The following is a 24,369-nucleotide window of genomic DNA, read 5'->3' as shown; positions in this document are numbered from 1 at the left end:
TATAATGTGCTGAAAAATGGTGACGTGTCTGTTGCAGGAAAACAAGTGTGTGGAGACAGCTTACAAGACATGAAGAACATACTGCCTGTACTATTGTTCCTCACAGGTAAATATCACTTGTCATTAAGATATAGTTTGCTATTTTTGGACCCGTAGAACCAGCAGGATGACATCTATTAGTAATTATCCTATAGGCCTCAGGTAGAGGGGGAATAGGATCTGTGGCTCACAACATGTTGACAAAAAGAGATGACTAAATATGATTTAAGCGTCTGTCTGATCCTTTTAACCATCTTGCAAATCCCTGAAATTTCTCTTGGGACCCTTTCTTGACTCCCAGGTTGGGAACCACTGGCAAAGACGATGAGTAGCTTCTTACTGATAAATAGCAATGTTCTCCATCCACAGGGCTGTTTTATCACGCCTCCTGCCGTCCTTGGTATCACTTCATTAATGAACCTCTTGCCTGGTTGAAGGCCCAGAGGTTCTGCAGAGAGCGCTACACTGACCTGGCCACCATCTTTGATGTGGAGGACATGAACCGGCTAGTGAACTCAGCTCAGGACTCCACCGGAGGCTTTACGGGGATGGCCTGGATTGGGCTACACGACAACCTCACCAGCTGGAGGTGGTCATTTTCAGACAGCAATTACTATGGAGACAATTACTATGGAGACAATGAGGGCGACTACAGGAACTGGGACTTTGGTCAGCCTGACAACTTTGGCGGGAACCAGATGTGTGTGACGATGCAGAGTGGAGGGGTGTGGGACGACTCGCAGTGCTTCCTGAGAAACCCCTTCATCTGCTATGATGGTCTCAGTTCACATTTTCTAAATACATCCATAGATGGACACATGAATGGCTTCGTGTGTTGTGTTATGTTAAAGTAGCATCAGGACATTTTAGATTTGGGGGCTAATTGCTCCAAATACAGCTCATGACATCTTTTTGTAGATGTTAAAGTCAGATTCATGAATGCTTTTCTCCAATCTCTCTTTCTTTTCTTCCTCAGGGACAATTGGTACAGCTCAGCGTTTCATTTTTGTTGAGCAGGAGATGAACTGGACTGACGCTCAGCTTTACTGCAGAAAACGCTACACAGACCTGGCCAGTGTTAGAGACAAGAAAGAGAATGAGGAAATACAGCGTTTGGCCCAAAACAGGAGCGTTTGGATTGGCTTCTATAGGTCTGGAAAGTGTAATGTGTCCCTTTGTTTGATGAACTGTTATTTTCTTCATAAACCATTTTTCTAAAAACATGATAAAAAACATTCCAGAATATTCTGTGACAGACCTTTGTTTCTTTGTGAAGGACACGGGAATGGTCAGATAAAAGTAACTCCACCTACCGGTACTGGAAAAATGGACAGCCTGATAATGTCGCAGGGCAGCAGAACTGCACTGTGACAGATCTGGGCGATGCGGGCCTGTGGTTGGATGAACGGTGCGGCAGGGAGCTCGTTTTTATCTGCTATGAAGACCAAGGTGAGTGGGTCCGTCTCAGTTTTGGTGATTGCTTTGGCAGCTACAGCTGCTTGTGCTAAGGTTTTCATTTTATTTAGAAAAAAAAGTAAATGACACCAACCTGGCATGAATCAGTGGATAAGATCTGGAGAAGCAGTGTGATACCTCGATAATTTGAACACATCCTCCGGTTCCCTTTCTTAAACATGGGAACCACAACCACGGTCTGCCACTCCACAGGCATTGTACCCAACCTTCATGCAACACTAGTCCCTTTTACGCTGCCAGATTTTCGACGAATGTTGGGCTGTTTTGCCGGCAAGCTGCGAGCATTTAGACACACAGAGCCAGATTGGCGAATTTATCCGAGGTGCCCAATCTTCCGCCTTGTAGGGTAGTCATATTGGCGGAACCTTTTTGGTTTAAAACGAACAAGGCACCCTTCCGCCACAGGAGGGGCTGTTGATGACTTGTAGGAGGAGCTGTTGATGACACTACACGTGCGACCCACTGGTGGTGGATAAACAGAAAACAGCTGATAGCAGGAATGAGCAGCTAGTACTAGTAGCAAGAGAGAAATGCAAACCTGACAGACACTGTAAAGATGAGCAACTGGGGAGACAAAGAATTGCGCAACCTTCTTGTCCTCACAAACGAAGAGGCCATTAACGGTCAAATGATGGGAACGGTGAAGGACAGGCCAACTTATGAGAGAATCGCCGAAGGACTGACCAGCCGCGGCTTTCCTTGGAGTACGTCACTGTTTACGTCACACGCTGAGCTACACGTTTTGTTACTTGCTCACACCCCCCCATTGCCCAGAAAAAGGCACATTCTGTATAAACAAAAGTAGGCAGGCGGGATTTTGCTGCACTCCCCGATTTTGTTTTTATACTGCCAATGCTGAACGAAGACTGATTGGGCTTTCCTGCAAATTTGCACAATTCCTATTTAAAAAGCGCTACTGAAAAGGCATGTCAGCCAAGACAGCCTAACAATGTCAAGAGCCTTCAGCATCTCAGGGTGAATCTCATCCAGACCTGGTGTCTTGCAGAGGGGAGGAGGGTGTCTGTTTTGGGACCTCATAGTTGCAACTCTACTCTTTGCAGATAATGTGGTTCTGCTGGCTTCATCACACTGTGACCTCCAGCATGCACTGGGGTGGTTTGCCCCTCCAAATTTGGAGCCATAGTCCTGTGCTAGAAAACGGTGGTTTGGGAGAGAATTACTGCCCTAAGTAAAGGAGTTCAAGAATCTCGGGGTCTTGTTCACAAGTGGACACAAATGGAGTGTGAGATGGACAGGCAATTTGGTGCAGAGTCAGCAGAGATGTGGGCGCTGCACTGGACTGTAGTGGTGAAGAGAGAGCTGAGTCAAAACGTGAAGCTCTCAATTTGCTGTTCTATCTACATCCCAAGCCTCACCTATGGTCATGAGCTCTGGGTAGTAAACAAAAGAATGAGATTGGCTGGGCTCAGCCTTAGAGAAAAGGTGAGGATCTCAAAGTAGAGCTACTACTCCTTTGCGTTGAAAGGGGCCAGTTGAGGTGGTTCGGGCATCTGATCAATATATGTCTTGGGAGCCTCCTGTTGGAGGTGCTCTGGGCAAGGTTCCACCACTACCACAGTGACCCCGAACAGAATAACCGCCTCTGAGAGAAACTCCAGTACAAAGATCCCGTCATCTGTGCAGCCTTCAAGCTCAGAAGTCGAAAAAACAACATCAATTTCTGGTGAGATAGATTGTTTTTTCTTCAGTAAACCCAGTCAGTATTTACTTAGCAGGAATTTGTTACAATATGAAGCTGGACACCTTTTACACAGCAATGTAATAGGAAGTTATGGTGTAATTATCTGAATTGGAAATTCATTGACTGCGGTAGTGTATGTGGCAGAAAAATCTCTTTCAGTTCAAAAATATATATAGTTTTTCATGTCACCATTTTGCAGACCAAACTCTCCAGAAATCAACTCTTTCCACCACCACCACCACTGCAGTGACACGAAACAAAATAACACCCACCAATGAAGAATCATCTGGTGATGGAACTTCAAATGAGGACGTTTTTTCCACCACTACCGCAGTGACCTCGAACAGAATAACCCCCACTGAGAGAATCTCTGGTACAAAGATCCCATCATCTCCGCAGCCTTCAGACACGGAAAAAACAACATCAATTGCTGGTGAGACAGAAATATGTTTTTATTCTTCAGTAAACCCAGTCAGTATTTACTTAGCTGGAATTTGTTACAGTATGAAGCTGGACATCAGTTACACAGCAATGGAATAGGAGGACATTATGAAATGTTAGTGTGTTGTCCAAAGGAAAGATGTTAGTTTAAAATAGAAATGGAACTAACAGTGATCCCTGGGGAACACCACACATAAGGAAGAGCTTGCTCCCAACCCTTTGGAGGCAATCTTGCATTTTTTTAGTCTGAAGAGCTTGACTTGGAAGTGCTAACCGTCATTGTATTATCTGAATTGGAAATTCATTGACTGCTGTAGTGTATGTGGCAGAAAAATCTCTCAGTGAAAAAATAATTCTTTTTTTCATGTCTCCATTTTGCAGACCAAACTCTCCAGAAATCAACTCTTTCCACCACCACAGTGACAGGAAAACAAATGACACTCACTGATGAAGAATCATCTGGTGATGAAACTTCAAACAAGGAAGTTTTTTCCACCACTACCGCGGTGACCCCGAACAGAATAACCTCCACTGAGAGAATCTCTGGTACAAAGATCCCATCATCTTCGCAGCCTTCAGGCCCAGACATGGAAAAAACAACATCATTTCCTGGTGAGATAGATCAATGTTTTTTTCTTCAGTAAACCCAGTCAGTATTTACTTAGCTGAAATTTGTTACAATATGAAGCTGGACATCTAATACACAGCAATGGAATAGGAAGTTATGGTGAAATATTACAGTGTGTTGTCCAAAGGAAAGATGTTAGTTTAAAATGGAAATGGAACTAACAGTGATCCCTGGTGAACACCACACATAAGGAAGAGCTTGCTCCCAACCCTTTGGAGGCAATCTTGCATTTTTTTAGTCTGAAAAACTTGATTTTGAAGTGCTAGCCGTCATTGCATTATCTGAGTTGGAAATTTGTTGGCTGCGGTAGTGTATGTGGCAGAGAAATGTCTTCCAGTTCAGAAAATAATTCTTTTTTTCATGTCTCCACTTTGCAGACCAAACTCTCCAGAAATCAACTCTCTCCTCCAGCACCATAGTGACACGAAACAAAATAACACCCACTGATGAAGAATCATCTGGTGATGAAACTTCAAACGAGGAAGTTTTTTCCACCACTACCGCAGTGACCCCAAACAGAATAACCACCACTGAGAGAAACTCTGGTACAAAGATCACATCATCTGCGCAGCCTTCAGGCCCAGACATGGAAAAAACAACATCAATTCCTGGTGAGACAGAAATATGTTTTTATTCTTCAGTAAACCCAGTCAGTATTTACTTAGCTGGAACTGGTTACAATATGAAGCTGGGCACCTTTTACACAGCAGTGTAATAGGAAGTTATGGTGAAATATTACAGTGTGTTGTCCAGAGGAAAGATGTTTGTTTAAAATGGAAATGGCACTAACAGTGATCTCTGGGGAACACCACACATAAGGAAGAGCTTGCTCCCAACCCTTTGGAGGCATCTTGCATTTTTTTAGTTTGAAGAGCTTGACTTGGAAGTGCTAACCGTCAATGCATTATCTGAATTGGAAATTCATTGACTGCTGTAGTGTATGTGGCAGAAAAATCTCTCAGTGAAAAAATAATTCTTTTTTTCATGTCTCCATTTTTCAGACCAAACTTTCCAGAAATCAACTCTTTCCACCACCGCAGTGACACGAAACAAAATAACACCCACCAATGAAGAATCATCTGGTGATGGAACTTCAAATGAGGAAGTTTTTTCCACCACTACCGCAGTGACCCCAAACAGAATAACCCCCACTGAGAGAATCTCTGGTACAAAGATCCCATCATCTTCGCAGCCTTCAGGCCCAGACATGGAAAAAACAACATCATTTCCTGGTGAGATACATCAATGTTTTTTTCTTCAGTAAACCCAGTCAGTACTTACTTAACTGGAATTTGTTACAGTATGAAGCTGGACATCATTTACACAGCAATGGAATAGGAAGTTATGGTGAAATATTACAGTGTGTTGTCCAAAGGAAAGATGTTAGTTTAAATGGAAATGGAACTAACAATGATCCCTGGGGAACACCACACATAAGGAAGAGCTTGCTCCCAACCCTTTGGAGGCATCTTGCATTTTTTTTAGTTTGAAGAGCTTGACTTGGAAGTGCTAACCATCATTGCGTTATCTGAGTTGGAAATTCATTGACTGCTGTAGTGTATGTGGCAGAAAAATCTCTCAGTGAAAAAATAATTCTTTTTTTCATGCCTCCATTTTGCAGACCAAACTCTCCAGAAATCAACTCTTTCCACCACCACAGTGACAGGAAAACAAATGACACTCACTGATGAAGAATCATCTGGTGATGAAACTTCAAACAAGGAAGTTTTTTCCACCACTACCGCGGTGACCCCGAACAGAATAACCTCCACTGAGAGAATCTCTGGTACAAAGATCCCATCATCTTCGCAGCCTTCAGGCCCAGACATGGAAAAAACAACATCATTTCCTGGTGAGATAGATCAATGTTTTTTTCTTCAGTAAACCCAGTCAGTATTTACTTAGCTGAAATTTGTTACAATATGAAGCTGGACATCTAATACACAGCAATGGAATAGGAAGTTATGGTGAAATATTACAGTGTGTTGTCCAAAGGAAAGATGTTAGTTTAAAATGGAAATGGAACTAACAGTGATCCCTGGTGAACACCACACATAAGGAAGAGCTTGCTCCCAACCCTTTGGAGGCAATCTTGCATTTTTTTAGTCTGAAAAACTTGATTTTGAAGTGCTAGCCGTCATTGCATTATCTGAGTTGGAAATTTGTTGGCTGCGGTAGTGTATGTGGCAGAGAAATGTCTTCCAGTTCAGAAAATAATTCTTTTTTTCATGTCTCCACTTTGCAGACCAAACTCTCCAGAAATCAACTCTCTCCTCCAGCACCATAGTGACACGAAACAAAATAACACCCACTGATGAAGAATCATCTGGTGATGAAACTTCAAACGAGGAAGTTTTTTCCACCACTACCGCAGTGACCCCAAACAGAATAACCACCACTGAGAGAAACTCTGGTACAAAGATCACATCATCTGCGCAGCCTTCAGGCCCAGACATGGAAAAAACAACATCAATTCCTGGTGAGACAGAAATATGTTTTTATTCTTCAGTAAACCCAGTCAGTATTTACTTAGCTGGAACTGGTTACAATATGAAGCTGGGCACCTTTTACACAGCAGTGTAATAGGAAGTTATGGTGAAATATTACAGTGTGTTGTCCAGAGGAAAGATGTTTGTTTAAAATGGAAATGGCACTAACAGTGATCTCTGGGGAACACCACACATAAGGAAGAGCTTGCTCCCAACCCTTGGGAGGCAATCTTGCATGTTTTTAGTTCGAAGATCTTGACTTGGAAGTGCTAATTGTCAATGCATTATTTGAGTTTGAAATTCATTGGCTCCAGCAGTGTATGTGGCAAAAAAATCTCTTTCAGTTAAAAAATAATTATTTTTTTCATGTCTCCATTTTGCAGACCAAACTCTCCAGAAATCAACTCTTTCCACCACCACCACCACTGCAGTGACACGAAACAAAATAACACCCACCAATGAAGAATCATCTGGCGATGGAACTTCAAATGAGGAAGTTTTTTCCACCACTACCGCAGTGACCCCAAACAGAATAACCCCCACTGAGAGAATCTCTGGTACAAAGATCCCATCATCTCCGCAGCCTTCAGGCCCAGACATGGAAAAAACAACATCAATTCCTGGTGAGACAGAAATATGTTTTTATTCTTCAGTAAACCCAGTCAGTATTTACTTAGCTGGAACTGGTTACAATATGAAGCTGGGCACCTTTTACACAGCAGTGTAATAGGAAGTTATGGTGAAATATTACAGTGTGTTGTCCAGAGGAAAGATGTTTGTTTAAAATGGAAATGGCACTAACAGTGATCTCTGGGGAACACCACACATAAGGAAGAGCTTGCTCCCAACCCTTGGGAGGCAATCTTGCATGTTTTTAGTTCGAAGATCTTGACTTGGAAGTGCTAATTGTCAATGCATTATTTGAGTTTGAAATTCATTGGCTCCAGCAGTGTATGTGGCAAAAAAATCTCTTTCAGTTAAAAAATAATTATTTTTTTCATGTCTCCATTTTGCAGACCAAACTCTCCAGAAATCAACTCTTTCCACCACCACCACCACTGCAGTGACACGAAACAAAATAACACCCACCAATGAAGAATCATCTGGCGATGGAACTTCAAATGAGGAAGTTTTTTCCACCACTACCGCAGTGACCCCAAACAGAATAACCCCCACTGAGAGAATCTCTGGTACAAAGATCCCATCATCTCCGCAGCCTTCAGGCCCAGACATGGAAAAAACAACATCAATTCCTGGTGAGACAGAAATATGTTTTTATTCTTCAGTAAACCCAGTCAGTATTTACTTAGCTGGAACTGGTTACAATATGAAGCTGGGCACCTTTTACACAGCAGTGTAATAGGAAGTTATGGTGAAATATTACAGTGTGTTGTCCAGAGGAAAGATGTTTGTTTAAAATGGAAATGGCACTAACAGTGATCTCTGGGGAACACCACACATAAGGAAGAGCTTGCTCCCAACCCTTGGGAGGCAATCTTGCATGTTTTTAGTTCGAAGATCTTGACTTGGAAGTGCTAATTGTCAATGCATTATTTGAGTTTGAAATTCATTGGCTTCAGCAGTGTATGTGGCAAAAAAATCTCTTTCAGTTAAAAAATAATTATTTTTTTCATGTCTCCATTTTGCAGACCAAACTCTCCAGAAATCAACTCTTTCCACCACCACCACCACTGCAGTGACACGAAACAAAATAACACCCACCAATGAAGAATCATCTGGCGATGGAACTTCAAATGAGGAAGTTTTTTCCACCACTACCGCAGTGACCCCAAACAGAATAACCCCCACTGAGAGAATCTCTGGTACAAAGATCCCATCATCTCCGCAGCCTTCAGGCCCAGACATGGAAAAAACAACATCAATTCCTGGTGAGACAGAAATATGTTTTTATTCTTCAGTAAACCCAGTCAGTATTTACTTAGCTAGACTTGGTTACAGTATGAAGCTGGACATCAGTTACTAAGCAATGGAATAGGAAGATATGATGAAATGTTACAGTGTGTTGTCCAAAGGAAAGATGTTAGTTTAAAATGGAAATGGAACTAACAGTGATCCCTGGGGAACACCACACATAAGGAAGAGCTTGCTCCCAACCCTTTGGAGGCATCTTGCATTTTTTTAGTTTGAAGAGCTTGACTTGGAAGTGCTAACCGTCAATGCATTATCTGAATTGGAAATTCATTGACTGCTGTAGTGTATGTGGCAGAAAAATCTCTCAGTGAAAAAATAATTCTTTTTTTCATGTCTCCATTTTTCAGACCAAACTTTCCAGAAATCAACTCTTTCCACCACCGCAGTGACACGAAACAAAATAACACCCACCAATGAAGAATCATCTGGTGATGGAACTTCAAATGAGGAAGTTTTTTCCACCACTACCGCAGTGACCCCAAACAGAATAACCCCCACTGAGAGAATCTCTGGTACAAAGATCCCATCATCTTCGCAGCCTTCAGGCCCAGACATGGAAAAAACAACATCATTTCCTGGTGAGATACATCAATGTTTTTTTCTTCAGTAAACCCAGTCAGTACTTACTTAACTGGAATTTGTTACAGTATGAAGCTGGACATCATTTACACAGCAATGGAATAGGAAGTTATGGTGAAATATTACAGTGTGTTGTCCAAAGGAAAGATGTTAGTTTAAATGGAAATGGAACTAACAATGATCCCTGGGGAACACCACACATAAGGAAGAGCTTGCTCCCAACCCTTTGGAGGCATCTTGCATTTTTTTTAGTTTGAAGAGCTTGACTTGGAAGTGCTAACCATCATTGCGTTATCTGAGTTGGAAATTCATTGACTGCTGTAGTGTATGTGGCAGAAAAATCTCTCAGTGAAAAAATAATTCTTTTTTTCATGCCTCCATTTTGCAGACCAAACTCTCCAGAAATCAACTCTTTCCACCACCACCACCACTGCAGTGACACGAAACAAAATAACACCCACCAATGAAGAATCATCTGGCGATGGAACTTCAAATGAGGAAGTTTTTTCCACCACTACCGCAGTGACCCCAAACAGAATAACCCCCACTGAGAGAATCTCTGGTACAAAGATCCCATCATCTCCGCAGCCTTCAAGCCCAGACATGGATAAAACAACATCATTTCCTGGTGAGATAGATCAATGTTTTTTTCTTCAGTAAACCCAGTCAGTATTTTCTTAGCTGGAATTTGTTACAGTATGAAGCTGGACATCTAATACACAGCAATGGAATAGGAAGTTATGGTGAAATATTACAGTGTGTTGTCCAAAGGAAAGATGTTAGTTTAAAATGGAAATGGAACTAACAGTGATCCCTGGGGAACACCACACATAAGGAAGAGCTTGCTCCCAACCCTTTGGAGGCAATCTTGCATTTTTTTTCATCCAAAAATCTTGACTTTGAAGTGCTAACCGTCATTGCATTATCTGAGTTGGACATTTGTTGGCTGCGGTAGTGTATGTGGCAGAAAAATCTCTCAGTGAAAAAATAATTCTTTTTTTCATGTCTCCATTTTGCAGACCAAACTCTCCAGAAATCAACTCTTTCCACCACCACCACCACCACAGTGACACAAAAAAAAATGACACCCACTGATGAAGAATCATCTGGTGATGAAACTTCAAACAAGGAAGTTTTTTCCACCACTACCACAGTGACCCCAACCAGAATAACCACCACTGAGAGAAACTCCAGGAGAAAGTTCACATCATCTGTGCAGCCTTCAAGCCCAGACATGGAAAAAACAACATCAATTCCTGGTGAGACAGATCAATGTTGTCATTCTTCAGTAAACCCAGTCAGTATTTACGTAGCTGGAATTTGTTACAATATGAAGCTGGACATCTAATACACAGCAATGGGATGGAAAGCAATGTTTCCCCTACCATTATAGTACGGGGACTCTCTGTATCTCGCGCGCGCACGCGCACACACACACACACACACACACACACACGTGCATGCACACACACGTGCATGCACACACAGGTGTGTACACTAGACCGCGGCTCGGGCCACATTTTCCTTACTGTACCCAACCCAAGTCTGAGACAATTATAAACTTCCAAACTCTCTAAATATCCTGCCTCCATTTTCATTTGTTCATGTGTCCAATTTACAGACCAAACTCCTCAAGTGCCATCTCCTTCCACCACCACCACCACCACAGTGACCCCAAATACAAGAACCACCACTGAGACTAAATCAACCACTGGTCATTTTGGTACAGAGATAACCTCAGTTGGGCAGCCTTCAACCACAGAAGTGGACCAAACAAGACCCACTACCAGTGAGTTCAACTTCTGATTTTTCTTTCCTTTTTACTTTTACTGGTTTTGATACCATCACACCCTGTGAATACCATGCCTCCATTTTGATGCTTGAACTCAAAATATATCATTTGTTCATGTATCCAATTTGCAGACCAAACTCTACCAAGACCATCTCATTTCACCACCATAGATACTACAACAGTGACCCCAAATAAAAGAACCACCGCTGAGATTGAATCAACCACTGGTCATTTTGGTACAGAGATAACCTCAGTTGGGCAGCCTTCAACCACAGAAGTGGACCAAACAAGACCCATTACCAGTGAGTTCAATTACCTTTAGTTTTACTGGTCATGGTTGTCTCTAATTTGCAGACCAAACTCCTCAAGTACCATCTCCTTCCACCACCACAGTGATCCCAAATGACAGAAGCACCACTGAGATTCAACCAAGCACTGGTCATCTCAGTACAGAGATAACCTCAACTGGGCAGTCTTCAACAAAAGAAGAGGACCAAACAAGAGCAGTCTCCAGTGAGTTAAATTCCTTTTTTTAAGTTTGTGTTGGTAATTTCACACTTTGAACTCCACAACAGCAAGGTTTGTCCTCTGATACCAATGCTGCCACCACCACCATCAGCACCACCACAGTGAGCACGGCTCGGGCCACATTTTCCTTACTGTACCCGACTCAAGTCTGAGACAATTATAAACTTCCAAACTCTCTAAATATCCTGCCTCCATTTTTCGCATTGACCCGAAATTTCTCATTTGTCCATGTTTCCAATTTACAGACCAAACTCCTCAAGTACCATCTCCTTCCACCACCACCACCACCACCACCACCACCACAGTGACCCCAGATAGAATAACCCCCACTGAGACTGAATCAGCCACTGGTCATTTCAGTACAGAGATTACCTCAGTTGGACAGCCTTCAACTCATGTAATGGACCAAACAAGACCCATTACCAGTGAGTTAAATTACTTTTATTTTTTACTTTAGTTGGTGGTGGTACCATCACACCTTCTGAACATCCTGCCTCCATTTTTGCTGATTCAACTCAAACTACATAATTTGTTCAAGTCCGAGACAATTATAAACTTCCAAACTCTCTAAATATCCTGCCTCAATTTTTCGCATTGACTCGAAATTTCTCATTTGTCCATGTGTCCAATTTACAGACCAAACTCCTCAAGTACCATCTCCTTCCACCACCACAGTGACCCCAAATACAAGAACCACCACTGAGACTAAATCAACCACTGGTCATTTTGGTACAGAGATAACCTCAGTTGGGCAGCCTTCAACCACAGAAGTGGACCAAACAAGACCCACTACCAGTGAGTTCAACTTCTGATTTTCCTTTCCTTTTTACTTTTATTGTTTTTGATACCATCACACCCTGTGAATACCATGCCTCCATTTTGATGCTTGAACTCAAAATATATCATTTGTTCATGTATCCAATTTGCAGACCAAACTCTACCAAGACCATCTCATTTCACCACCATAGATACTACAACAGTGACCCCAAATAAAAGAACCACCGCTGAGATTGAATCAACCACTGGTCATTTTGGTACAGAGATAACCTCAGTTGGGCAGCCTTCAACCACAGAAGTGGACCAAACAAGACCCACTACCAGTGAGTGAAATTACCTTTAGTTTTACTGGTCATGGTTGTCTCTAATTTGCAGACCAAACTCCTCAAGTACCATCTCCTTCCACCACCACAGTGATCCCAAATGACAGAAGCACCACTGAGATTCAACCAAGCACTGGTCATCTCAGTACAGAGATAACCTCAACTGGGCAGTCTTCAACAAAAGAAGAGGACCAAACAAGAGCAGTCTCCAGTGAGTTAAATTCCCTTTTTTTAAGTTTGTGTTGGTAATTTCACACTTTGAACTCCACAACAGCAAGGTTTGTCCTCTGATGCCAGTGCCACCACCACCACCACAGTGAGCGCGGCTCGAACCACATTTTCCTTACTGTACCCGACCCAAGTCTGAGACAATTATAAACTTCCAAACTCTCTAAATATCCTGCCTCCATTTTTCGCATTGACCCGAAATTTCTCATTTGTCCATGTTTCCAATTTACAGACCAAACTCCTCAAGTACCATCTCCTTCCACCACCACCACCACCACCACCACCACCACAGTGACCCCAAATAAAAGAACCACCACTGAGACTAAATCAACCACTGGTCATTTTGGTACAGAGATAACCTCAGTTGGGCAGCCTTCAACCACAGAAGTGGACCAAACAAGACCCATTACCAGTGAGTTCAATTACTTTTATTTTTTACTTTAGTTGGTGGTGGTACCATCACACCTTCTGAATATTCTGCCTCCATTTTTGCTGATTCGACTCAAGCTACATAATTTGTTCAAGTCCGAGACAATTATAAACTTCCAAACTCTCTAAATATCCTGCCTCCATTTTTCGCATTGACTCAAAATTTCTCATTTGTCCACGTGTCCAATTTACAGACCAAACTCCTCAAGTACCATCTTCTTCCTCCACCACAAACACCACTACAGTGACCCCAAATACAAGAACCACCACTGAGACTAAATCAACCACTGGTCATTTTGGTAGGGGAAGCACCGCTGAGATTCAACCAAGCACTGGTCATCTCAGTACAGAGATAACCTCAACTGGGCAGTCTTCAACAAAAGAAGAGGACCAAACAAGAGCAGTCTCCAGTGAGTTAAATTCCTTTTTGTTTAAGTTTGTGTTAGTAATTTCACACTTTGAACTCCACAACAGCAAGGTTTGTCCTCTGATACCAATGCCACCACCACCACCACCACCACCACAATGACCTTTAACAAAATATCCATCTAAGTCAGCCAGTGCAGAGATTATCTCAAGTATGTATACAGGATACATAAAGGCAAATTACCTTAGTGAACGACCTTTTGATTTATATATTTTCATCCCCAATGTCTCAATTCTACAAACAAAATTCCAGACAACTTGCTCACATCCACCTTTGCAGTGACCCCAGATAAAAGAACCACCACTGAGATAAAATCAACCACTGCTCATGCCAGTGCAGAGACTACCTCATTCGGGCAGCCTTCAACCTCCCATGCGGACCAAACAAGACCCATTACTGGTAAGTGAGATTCCATTTATTTTTATCAGTGTTGCTACTGTCCCATTACTGTCACATCAGGCCTCCATTTTTTCAGATGAAACTCCCAAACAGCCCGCTTTGTCTACCACCAAAATGACCACCATGGAGCGACACTCAAGCAGTACAATGGTTTCATCTCAGCAGTATTCAACTGCAACGGGGGATCAAACAAACAACATACCTGGTAATTATCATTTTGATCATGATGCTTAAATAGGAAAAAGAAAAGCTCTTCTTTTATTTGTATACATGGCAATATTGAAAGTTATTTTTGCATTTCTTTTGTGGCTCTGGTGTTTTGCAAGGGCTGTGTCAAAAGTAAACTTATTCCAGGCTCCAAAACGACCCTTCAGAAACCTTTGTTGGATGTCATTGTCAATCAAAGACTATGCATATATGTTGTTGAAGTTAAGGCAGTAAACATTCTCTGTTCTTAGCACAACATGTGGTTGCCCTGAGATTGAAATTAACCTCTCAGACACCGCTGACTGAAGACGACATCGAAGAGCTGGTATTAGTGCAGGTGAGATGTCAAAAACACTTAATGTCAATTTTCCATTCTTTATTCAAAATATTCTATAAAAATAGTATTTAAATAAGCAGAGGTTTAAAGATGTTCACCTTCTTAATCATAATGTAATTTTGTAAGATAGTTGCCGTTTCACATTATGAATTCTTTTGTTTTTCCAATGAGTTCAGAGGTTAGGATCAGTTACGACATGCCACGTGAACAATGCTAAAATTGCTCAAATTTAATTCTTTGTGCTTTGTGCTCTTTGTCAGTTTCGCAATCTACTGATAGAAATGGGACTTCCTACGAGCATCAAAGTGGGTGTGAAGAGCACTGAAATAACGAGTAACAAACAGACTGAGACGGATGGATAAATGAAGGATCGGTGAAGAGATGAAGAAGCTCGTTGCTGCTTTGACCACAGAAGAATTTATTTATTTGAGTGTCATTAATAACAAGACCCATACGTCACCAGGCCAACTGCTTGCCATTAATCAATGTAACCTCGGGTGTGAGGCAGGCCCTTTCTTTCAACAAAGGCTCTCATTGGCTGTTGTTGGAAGCTCCTATTGGTTCAAGTGAGGTGTAAATCAAAAGGTCAGGGTTCAGCCACCATTTTGGTATTGAGGAGTCAGCAAATTTATACGCAAACTGGAGTTATTAGGACAATACGTTGAGAAGTATGAACATTTGAAATGTTGCGATGGCAGTCCATGCGTATCTGTGGAAGTAATCATTTATTTTGACTAAATATTTCAGTGGATTTAGATCGTCTGGACCTTTGAGAATGTATGAGGAATATTTTTGTTGGAATATTATCGCTTAGTGGATTATGATATGGCTTCATATGTGAGTTATAACTGTCTGTTGTGTCTCTAGCAGAGGCGTTTATTGGAACTGCTGTGGTGGTTGTACCCTGAAATGGTTCATATCAATCGGACCGCAAGGAGTGTAGCTTCCTAACGATGGGTTGTATGAGTGGACCACTTCAACACAGCTGTTGTTTACATCACATCATAATCATCTCATAAACCTTACCAGGGCCAGTGGGTGGGTGGATATTGGATTTAAACCAGCTTCAACTTCTGATTTGACGACTTGCAAGTATTCCTTTTGGTTGTTGCTCTCCATAAAACACAATGGATTTTCATATCACAGGTTTTCCTGTCCTTTCAGAGGGAATGCACCTGGATACCTTAGTTGCTTGCAGCTTAATCAGATGCAGGGTTGGATAGCATATGCTGCAAGTGCTTATTGGTAGTTCAGGTTAGTGATGGCCAAATGAACCCTCATGAACCACTGTCTTTATTTTCTGAAGCCACCAGATGGCGCTGTCTGTTCAACAAAGGTTTGAAAGCACACTTCATTGCAAGTCCTTCAGTCTTTATCTTTAAACCAAGAGCGCCATCTGGTGGGGTCAGAAAATAAAGGAAGTGGTTCATGAGGCTTGATTTGGCCATCACTAGTTCAGGTAGTTGGTAGTTTATGGCTTCATGCTTTCTTTATCCACTGTGCTCAATATTGTAAAGTCCACAACAGGTGAAGTTACAGTAACAATTAAAGTCACCCTCCACTCAAAAATGTGTTTCATTTATGTTCATGTCCCCTTAAATGTCTGACCTTGACTAAACTTATGTTTATCTGTGCAAAAATTGTCACTGGAAGTGTTTTCACATTCCTTTACTGAGGGGGGCCATGTCTGTGCATGTGCAGGATCTGTAAAAAATAATTTTCATTGACATAAGTTATCCGCTTTTAGTTGGTTTCCAGAAACATCGGGAATTCATTCCTTTAAGTATGAGCACATATCTTTTTATGTTAAGCATTTGAAATTAAAAAAAAGAATAATTTGTAAGGATAATATTATCGCAATGCTAATTTTCAGTAGCGTGTTATATAGATGTATATAGATGTAACCAGTCCCCTGCCAATCATTTCCATATGTTTTGGTCCTGTCCTAAATTGATGACCTTTTGGCAAAGTGTTTTTAATACCATAGGTGGAGCTTATGGTCAAACTATTCCCCCTAACCCAGTATCAGCCATTTTTGGCTCCCCACCTGACACTGACCTCTCTGCTGCGGCGAAGCGGGCTCTGATTTTCTCGACATTGCTGGCTCGCCGGTTGATTCTGCTTGATTGGAAGCTCCCCCGTCTTCCATCATATAACCGTTGGGTCAAAGAAGTTCTTTACAACCTGAGACTTGAAAAACTTAGGTTTTCACTCAGTGGCTCTATCAAAAGATTCCAAGAGACATGGCACCCCTTCCTGGAATTTGTTAATTCCCCTGACCTTATTCTAGATGCAGAGGAAGAATAAGCTGTTGCCCCCCCATTACTACTCATTGTGCAGAATGGTCCATTTCAGATCAAATAAAACTACTGATGCATTAATGTGTTTATCACTTTAATGTTGAGGCTGGTAAATGTGGGGCTTTTTTTGTAGGTAGCAGTCAAGTCTTATGTTTATCCATCATGATATATTTGTTAATTATATTTTTTGCTATTAGCCTGAATCTACAGGTCAGATAAAGCTCTAGCTGCCTCTCATAATGTACCAGCAGATTCTAACAGTATAATCATTTCATATCACTCACATCATGTGATCCATAAGTGTGTGCTTTTGTTTTTTTGATCCAAGCATCTGTAAGAACCTTCAGATATTTTTACTCAACACTAATTCATGTAGTAAAGGTTTGCTGTTTTCCTCCTATGGGTTAGGGTTAGGGATTTATTTTGATTTAATTAGGTCAACCTTTGTGAACTCGGTCACCTTTTGTTGGTTCACCCAACAATTAATAAAAAGAAAACATGCATACGTATGCAATCAAAAGTAGAATCCACCTCATCCCGTTGTGGAGGTTTGGCTTGTAATCTGAGGTCACTACTGGTATTGCCTGACAAGAAAATAAAAGAGGTCATGCGCTTTATGCAGTAGTTTTATGTGGTATAACCATAAATATGCAGCCTGAAGAGACAAAGTTATTCACTCAGCAGCTCTCCACTGGGAACAAGACATCAACACCTAAATCAGGTAAGAGCCTTTCTTTTTTTTAACATTTTCAAGCTAATTTTACCTTAAACGTAGAAAATTTATACCATTAACAAGCAAAGTGTTATTTTGTGTTTGCTTTTTCCACAGCCATTCACAGATTGTGTCTGAACTTTAAGGGCTAGCTCAGTGAAACACTTCAATGCGACAGAAAAGCAAGATTTGCATTGTGTGTTAATTTTAAAGAGTGGACTCCAGTGTCAAAAATGTAACTGTGTAAGAGCTTTTTTTAATGTCAATTTTTTGGGGGGTTCTTTCCCCATATAGCTTTTTTTAGTGTGAGACAACCTTGTCTCCAAGAAGCTCAAATTAATTTGCAGCAGTAATATGTAATGCTACCTGCATTCATTTTTTTTTAAACAACATTTTGAATTTATCAGCAGTATTTCAATTGTTTCCCCGCACAGTTTTCCCTTGTAAAGTAACCAGAGCGTTGTATGGTTACGTTTAGGCACTCAAAGTAGGTTTGGAAAGGTCCACAGTGAGTTGAAGTATGACATCAGGTTCCCTTTCCTAGGAGTCCGGTCTCACTCCGAAGTTGTCAAAATCCGGGGCTTCGGCAGTGACTTGTGGCGTCAGAAACCAACGAAAAAAGAGGTCCTTTAACGTCGACATGATACGCGGTCAGTTGCCATTATAGTTTAACAGCGCCCGGCAGTGTCAGAGGGAAACATGGTGGGACAAGGACGAAAGTTAAGGCAACAAGTTTGACTCGGGCAGGTGGAAGGGGTGATGGATGGGTCCAACAACACAGACTTTCACCCGAGAGAGCAGTGTTCGCATCCTGTGAGATTCAAAAGCCAAACCCTGTTGTTTTTTCCTGAATTAACCACGTGTTTTTGTTGCCTAAACCCAACCTTGTGTTTGTTGTTGAAGGAAAAAAAACAACTCAATTTGCGGTGTTGTACCGACGTAGTGCATTTACTTTGAAAGAGACTGAATGTAAACGGTAAATTTCCTGTGAAAACGGAAGTGTATTTCGAAAGAAGACATCAGAACGTCAACAACCAACGCACCCAGGGTACCTTGCACATTGTGTTAGGACATGGAAGGTCCATGACCAAATGTCAGTATGTGACGAGGTCGGAGTGAGAATGTGTCGTTCCTAACATTTAATTGAAACCACTTTATTTACCTTAATCAAAGTACTTTTGTTGCCTAAACGAAACTATCAGTGGGATGTCCTGCGCTTTGCATGCACACCATCCACCATGGCCACCTCTGTATGCCATGTGTGAACATAATCCAGGCAGCAGCTACAGTTCTTACTAGTGTTGTCTATACAAGATCAGTCTTGAACTTTTTGAAGGTCAAGGTCTCGTCTTGGACTGGACAGCACTTTTACTTAGTCTTGTCTCAGACAAAGGTGACTTAGGGTTTTGTTTCAAGACAAGTCAAGAACAAGGCCTGCTTAAAACAGGGTGTTGAGTTAAACTTATTTCAGCTCCTTAGTGTTTGTTTGCTCATAGAAAACAAAGGAAATTGCCACAAATAAAATTCACCTCTGCAATGCCTGTTGATTTTTTCTCATGGTTCACTTAAACATACATGTATATACAATATACTGAAATCAAAGAGGTGTATTAAAAGTATCTTCATTTGTTTTTTGTTGGTGTTTTATGTGAATATGGGTCCATTAGATCAAATTAAAGTGTCCCTTTTGTTTGTTTCACATTTTACCTTAAATGTGTTGCATAATGAGGGACTCACCCTGCCTTGGTCTTGGTCTTGCCTCAACACACTCTGGTCTTAGTCATCACTTGATCTACTACCACAATCTGATTAAGGAAACAAATTAGTCGGAGACTGTGTTGATATAGATGATGATCCTTGAGTGACACGATTAAATCAAGACTTTTTTTTCTCCCCTCCACCAGGACGACAAAACTGGCCAGACCACCACGTCATGGAGAACGTCATCTCTCTTGTCAGCACCTCGCCCTACAGTGGGGAAGCAGCCCTCCTCATGAAAGCAGGTGTTGAAGGAGTCCCGTATTTGGCTACGGGAGTTACCCTGGGTGTTCAGTATTGCTGGGGCTCATCAGCTACATCTGTGCCTTCTGGTCGCAGTGCAGCAGGCTCAAAGTTTTTAAAGAAGCTATCATCTTGAAAATGTCAAGACAGTGTAGCAGTCTCAAAGGTGTTCAAAACATCCACTGCGGTCTTTTCGCCCTGCTCTTGATTGATGGTATGAATGCAATCGCAGCAATCGTTTTGGCGACCGGGTTCGTCGGGTCCACCTCCATCTCTGGACTCACCCATGCTACCACCTTTTTTGTGTGGTTCATGTTCAGATGCAAAGGACTGATTTTACATGTCTTAAATGCCCTCTTGTGCCTCCTCTTCTTGTGCCACCCACAATCGGGAGCCAAACTGTACTGGTTGTACACAATTGTGACGGGCTTGGTTATAGGGATTATCCCTTTTTATTTATATTTCATGCGGATGACAATATTTGTGCTGGAAGCTCTCACCATTGGATTAGCTTTGGCCATCATTGCAAAATGCACAGTGTCATCCGTGCCCCCCACTGCTGCCACTATGAAGAAACTGATTGTGCTTGTCGCCATGCTTACATTCTTAATTGTTTTCACCCCCTCTTTCATTCTTGACTGCCTTATGTTCAGTGCAGCCAAACATGGGGAGGTAATTGATCAATACCTCACTATTTATATGAATGTTCTGCTTTGCACAAACCTTCAACTCCTACTGGACGGACTCCTGTGTTATTTTATCCTGAAGTTGCCCTCTGAAGAGGAAGAACAACAACAACAACAACACCAACAAGACCAGAGTTTCCCAAACCCAAACTATCCTATTTCAGCAGATTAATTTTCATAATGTGCAAATGTTCAATAATATCTTAGCACCATGAAAATAATGAGCAATGGCAAACAACTGATAAGTTGGTGGAGGAGAAGGGCTCATAATTCAAAATTAACCCACTTTGTTCTTGTTTTCAAGGAAAAACAATCTGTAACTGTGAAAATTAGTTTACTTTTTTACTTTATGTAATTTGTTTATTCAATTTCGGTCTCCTATAATTGACCATTAACCAAACCCCTTCACCCAGAAATCCAAAGATATTGAGTGTCTTTGAGTTGTGGATGGAAACAAGCATTTCAGAATGTCATCTTGATTTCTAGGGAATGTACTTTTATGTATATGTATAACTGAATACTTTTTCATGTATTTAAAATGATTTATTCATACAAAAAAATGTCTTGGAATAAATGAGTTTTGATTTTAATAATAAATGTGGATAATAAATCATATACCATGTTTATTCTCACTTTTTTAAATGTTTGTTGGTCTGTAAGAAAGAACTGGCAATCAAACAAAATCATTTTGAAGCATATCCAAAACCAGTTTTCGTTCCACCAAGATGTGATTTAGTAGCTTATCTTTATAGAGCTAATCTAAGGTTGTGGCTGCATGCAATAAAAGGAGAGAAAAATCTGTCACATGCTGTCATCACCTGGGGAATGTTAACAAGTCACTTCAGCATTCATCTTGAATCACATATCAGGATGAGTCTTGATGGTAACTTTTAAAGATCAGGTCAAGAGGGCAGCATGTCAGTTATGAAATACAACAAAGGTCAGTGGATTTTAGATCTGTGAATGTGTAGCAGAATGTAAAACTTAATTACCATCTTGTTTAGACCGTAATACGTTCCGCAACAGCCATGCTAGTGTCTGTAATAATGGGACATTAAGAAATGTACCTACTGTTAACTTGTTTAGATGTTTATATTCATTGATTTATATTGTTACCTGATCCATACCTACCTGATTTTGGCACCGTATAGACCTTTTTAGGGCTGACATCACAATGACGTCAGTTTGTTAGCTGGATGTAAAACACTCCACTCCACCACAGGGCTGTAGGCTACATAGGAGTCTTAAAATGTTGTCTTGTTGTGTTATTGGGAGCCAGAATAGAAGGAGTCATGGCTTGAAAATGACATTTTATCTCATACCAGCCGCCACTGCCCGTCAACAAAAACAAAGACAACTGTGATTGAATGCAATAAGACGAAAGGACTGGACGGAGGTGATCGTCAAAAATGCTCACGTGTTAGGGGTTAGGGAAAAAGTATTTCCTGTTGTAGGGACGAATAACGTTATGTGTATTGAGGGTTATCATGTCCACCTCATCAGAAACTGGGGAAGTATTAAGAGGAATATTGGATTTCTCTGTAACACTAACTTTTTAGTGCCTTAGCTAGCGTTAGCTTGGATAGCAAAACAAACTGGAGGAAACCGTTCAAGTGTTGTCCTCCTTTGTAAGATTGGCATAGTAATTAACCACAAAGCCTCCTGTGACATCATCCATCCACTGAGTGAGAGCATACGGGTCGGCCAGTCTGGTCCCGTTGGTCAGTGTTTACTTATTCAAGTAACACTCGTGGTCCCGGGGAGTGAGTGACCTGACATGGTGCGTTCATAACCTCAGTCTGATGCTCTACACTAAAATGAGAGCCCTGTTGGTCTGAGAAAGAGAGCATTAGTATATTTCTATATGAACTAACAAACAGTTAAGTTAACACACACACATTCCATTCTTAGCATGCGTTGCTCTGGATAACTGAACAATATATTCCGTCACCGCTGTGAATTTACCAACGGTCCAGTTTGTACGAGAGTGCGCTCCGACACTTGGAATGAGTATTTCTGAATGCACCACTTATATCATCTTCCTCCATTGTCTAAAGCAAGCCAACAGAACTTGCTAGCTAACACTAGCTAATGTCTGCGGAGATTTGTTTTGCCTCCAGCTAAGCCTCGCTCACCCAAAAACGCCATACTGTTCACTAATAGTAAATGGTCTATTGTTATCGTACAGTGCAGTGCTTAGCTAACATGCTAGCTAGGCTGACTCTGCTATAACAAAGTCCATATGCCAGGACTAACTAAAGCACAAGAACCTATTATAGTTTGTGTGTTGAATCTGTTAAAAAAAAAAAAAAAAGCTGAGTAACAAGGTTAGGCCCTATGTGCCTGATTATTTCTTGGCCTGCTTGGAAACCAGCTAAGACTCCAGGATGTAACATTAACTAGTCCGACAAGACAGTATGACTCAAATTGCATACCAAACATTAAATATTTTGAGTGTGCAAGTGTGCTAAGTGCATTCACACTACATAGTACGGGAAAATGCAGTTAAGTGTTGAATGATAGACACTTCTCACTGTCATGAATAATTTGCACAGAATATTGTGGCAGTTTAACTATTGCACCCAAAAGATTATTATGAATCATAAATGCACTGGGTTAAAAAGTCCAAATGCCAGTCTATTGACTCAGAGTGGCTGACAGAATGACTTCCAGGTGGGAATGACTTCCTGTGGCGCTCTGTGGTACATCTCAAGGGAATGAGTCTGTCACTGAATGTGCTCGTGTGTCTGACAAGCATATGGTGGAGTGGGAGGGAGACATTGTCCAAGATGACACGTATCTTAGACAGCATCCTCCTGTCTAACACCACCACCACAGAGTCCAGCTCCGCCCCCACAACGTTACTGACCTTGCGAATCAATTTATTGAGTCTGTTGGCATCTGCTACCCTCAACCTGCTGCCCAAGCACACAGCAGCAAACAGAACGCCACAGACTCATAAAACAAAACCTCAGCCTCCTCAGAAAATAGATACGCTCTGGCCCTTCTTGTAGAGAAGGTTCCTAGACCAGTCCAGTTTCTTGTCAGTATGCACTCCCAGGTAGTGACAGCAAAATGAGGCCTCATGAACCACTGTCTTTATTTTCTGAAGCCACTAGATGGCGCTGTGTGTTCAACAAAGGTTTGAAAGCACACTTCATTGCCAGTCCTTCAGCCTTTATCAGAAAATAAATGTCGGGTCAGAAAATAAAGAAAGTGGTTCATGAGGCTTCATTTGGCCATCACTACTCCCAGATACTTAACAATGTTCACACTGACCCTATGGATGGAAACAGGGGTCACCGGCGTCTTTGCCCTCCTCAGATGCACAACCAGCTCCTTTGTCGTTGTCACATTACGTTGTAAATGGTTCTGCTCACACCATGTGAGTCATCAGAAAACTTCTGAAGCTTCTGACTCTGTGTTGTAGTTAAAGTTTGTGGTGTAAAGGGTGAAGAAGAGTGAAGAAAGGACTGTCCCCCGAGGAGTCCCAGTGTTGCTGACCAATCTGTCTGACCCAGAGTGTTGCAAGCGCACATATTTTGGAAGTATGTGAGTTAAGGAATACAGTCTGAGCATAAAGCAAGCAGGGGCTGAAATAAAATCTGAAAGTTAACTCAATAACTATTGCTCTCAAATTTATAATCCATGCTCTTGAATAAAAATAGGAATAAAACTCTATAGTTTTTCTCTCATAATGTGTCAGCAGATTGCCCTTCAACAAAACAATAAACAAGTACACATCACAAGATCCAGTGCAATGTCAGCTGATACAGAATAGACAATATAACTTTATCAGAGCATCTGTACGAACCTATGCATATATAATTCTCCTCAACATTAAAATCCATGTAAAAGGAAAGTAACCAAAGCGTCAGTTACCATTTGTTACCCCACAATGTAAACAACTAAAATCTCTACAAAGTTGCAAAAGCAA

General features: G+C 41.4%; 1 protein-coding gene across 1 annotated transcript; it reads left to right on the top strand.

Moving 5' to 3' along the window:
* Positions 1 to 40: 40 nt before the first annotated feature.
* Positions 41 to 21,027, top strand: LOC144459788 (uncharacterized). The gene is made up of 29 exons (XM_078164435.1): positions 41 to 106; positions 409 to 816; positions 1,016 to 1,190; positions 1,316 to 1,488; positions 3,417 to 3,650; positions 4,040 to 4,270; positions 4,664 to 4,897; positions 5,288 to 5,518; positions 5,908 to 6,138; positions 6,532 to 6,765; positions 7,159 to 7,398; positions 7,792 to 8,031; positions 8,425 to 8,664; positions 9,055 to 9,285; positions 9,675 to 9,914; positions 10,306 to 10,545; positions 10,908 to 11,075; positions 11,210 to 11,380; positions 11,472 to 11,591; positions 11,852 to 12,031; positions 12,243 to 12,401; positions 12,536 to 12,706; positions 12,798 to 12,917; positions 13,167 to 13,346; positions 13,558 to 13,773; positions 14,043 to 14,189; positions 14,266 to 14,394; positions 14,648 to 14,733; positions 14,994 to 21,027. Exons 1-29 carry the CDS (start codon positions 70 to 72, stop codon positions 15,093 to 15,095), a joined length of 5,568 nt encoding a protein of 1,855 aa, XP_078020561.1. The 5' UTR covers positions 41 to 69; the 3' UTR covers positions 15,096 to 21,027.
* Positions 21,028 to 24,369: the final 3,342 nt, after the last annotated feature.

The sequence above is a fragment of the Epinephelus lanceolatus genome, chromosome 22, assembly GCF_041903045.1.
Source record: "Epinephelus lanceolatus isolate andai-2023 chromosome 22, ASM4190304v1, whole genome shotgun sequence".
NCBI classification, from domain to species: Eukaryota; Metazoa; Chordata; class Actinopteri; order Perciformes; family Serranidae; genus Epinephelus; species Epinephelus lanceolatus.
The sequence above is the reverse complement of the archived record's forward strand: the minus strand, read 5'-3'. Positions and strand labels throughout refer to the sequence as shown.

Coding starts and splice junctions, on each gene's coding strand:
- LOC144459788 (XM_078164435.1), top strand. CDS start 70: ATGAAGAACATACTGCCTGTACTATTGTTCCTCACAG. Junction 1,191..1,315: donor GTTTGGATTGGCTTCTATAG/GTCTGGAAAGTG, acceptor TTCTTTGTGAAG/GACACGGGAATGGTCAGATA. Junction 9,915..10,305: donor TAAAACAACATCATTTCCTG/GTGAGATAGATC, acceptor TCCATTTTGCAG/ACCAAACTCTCCAGAAATCA.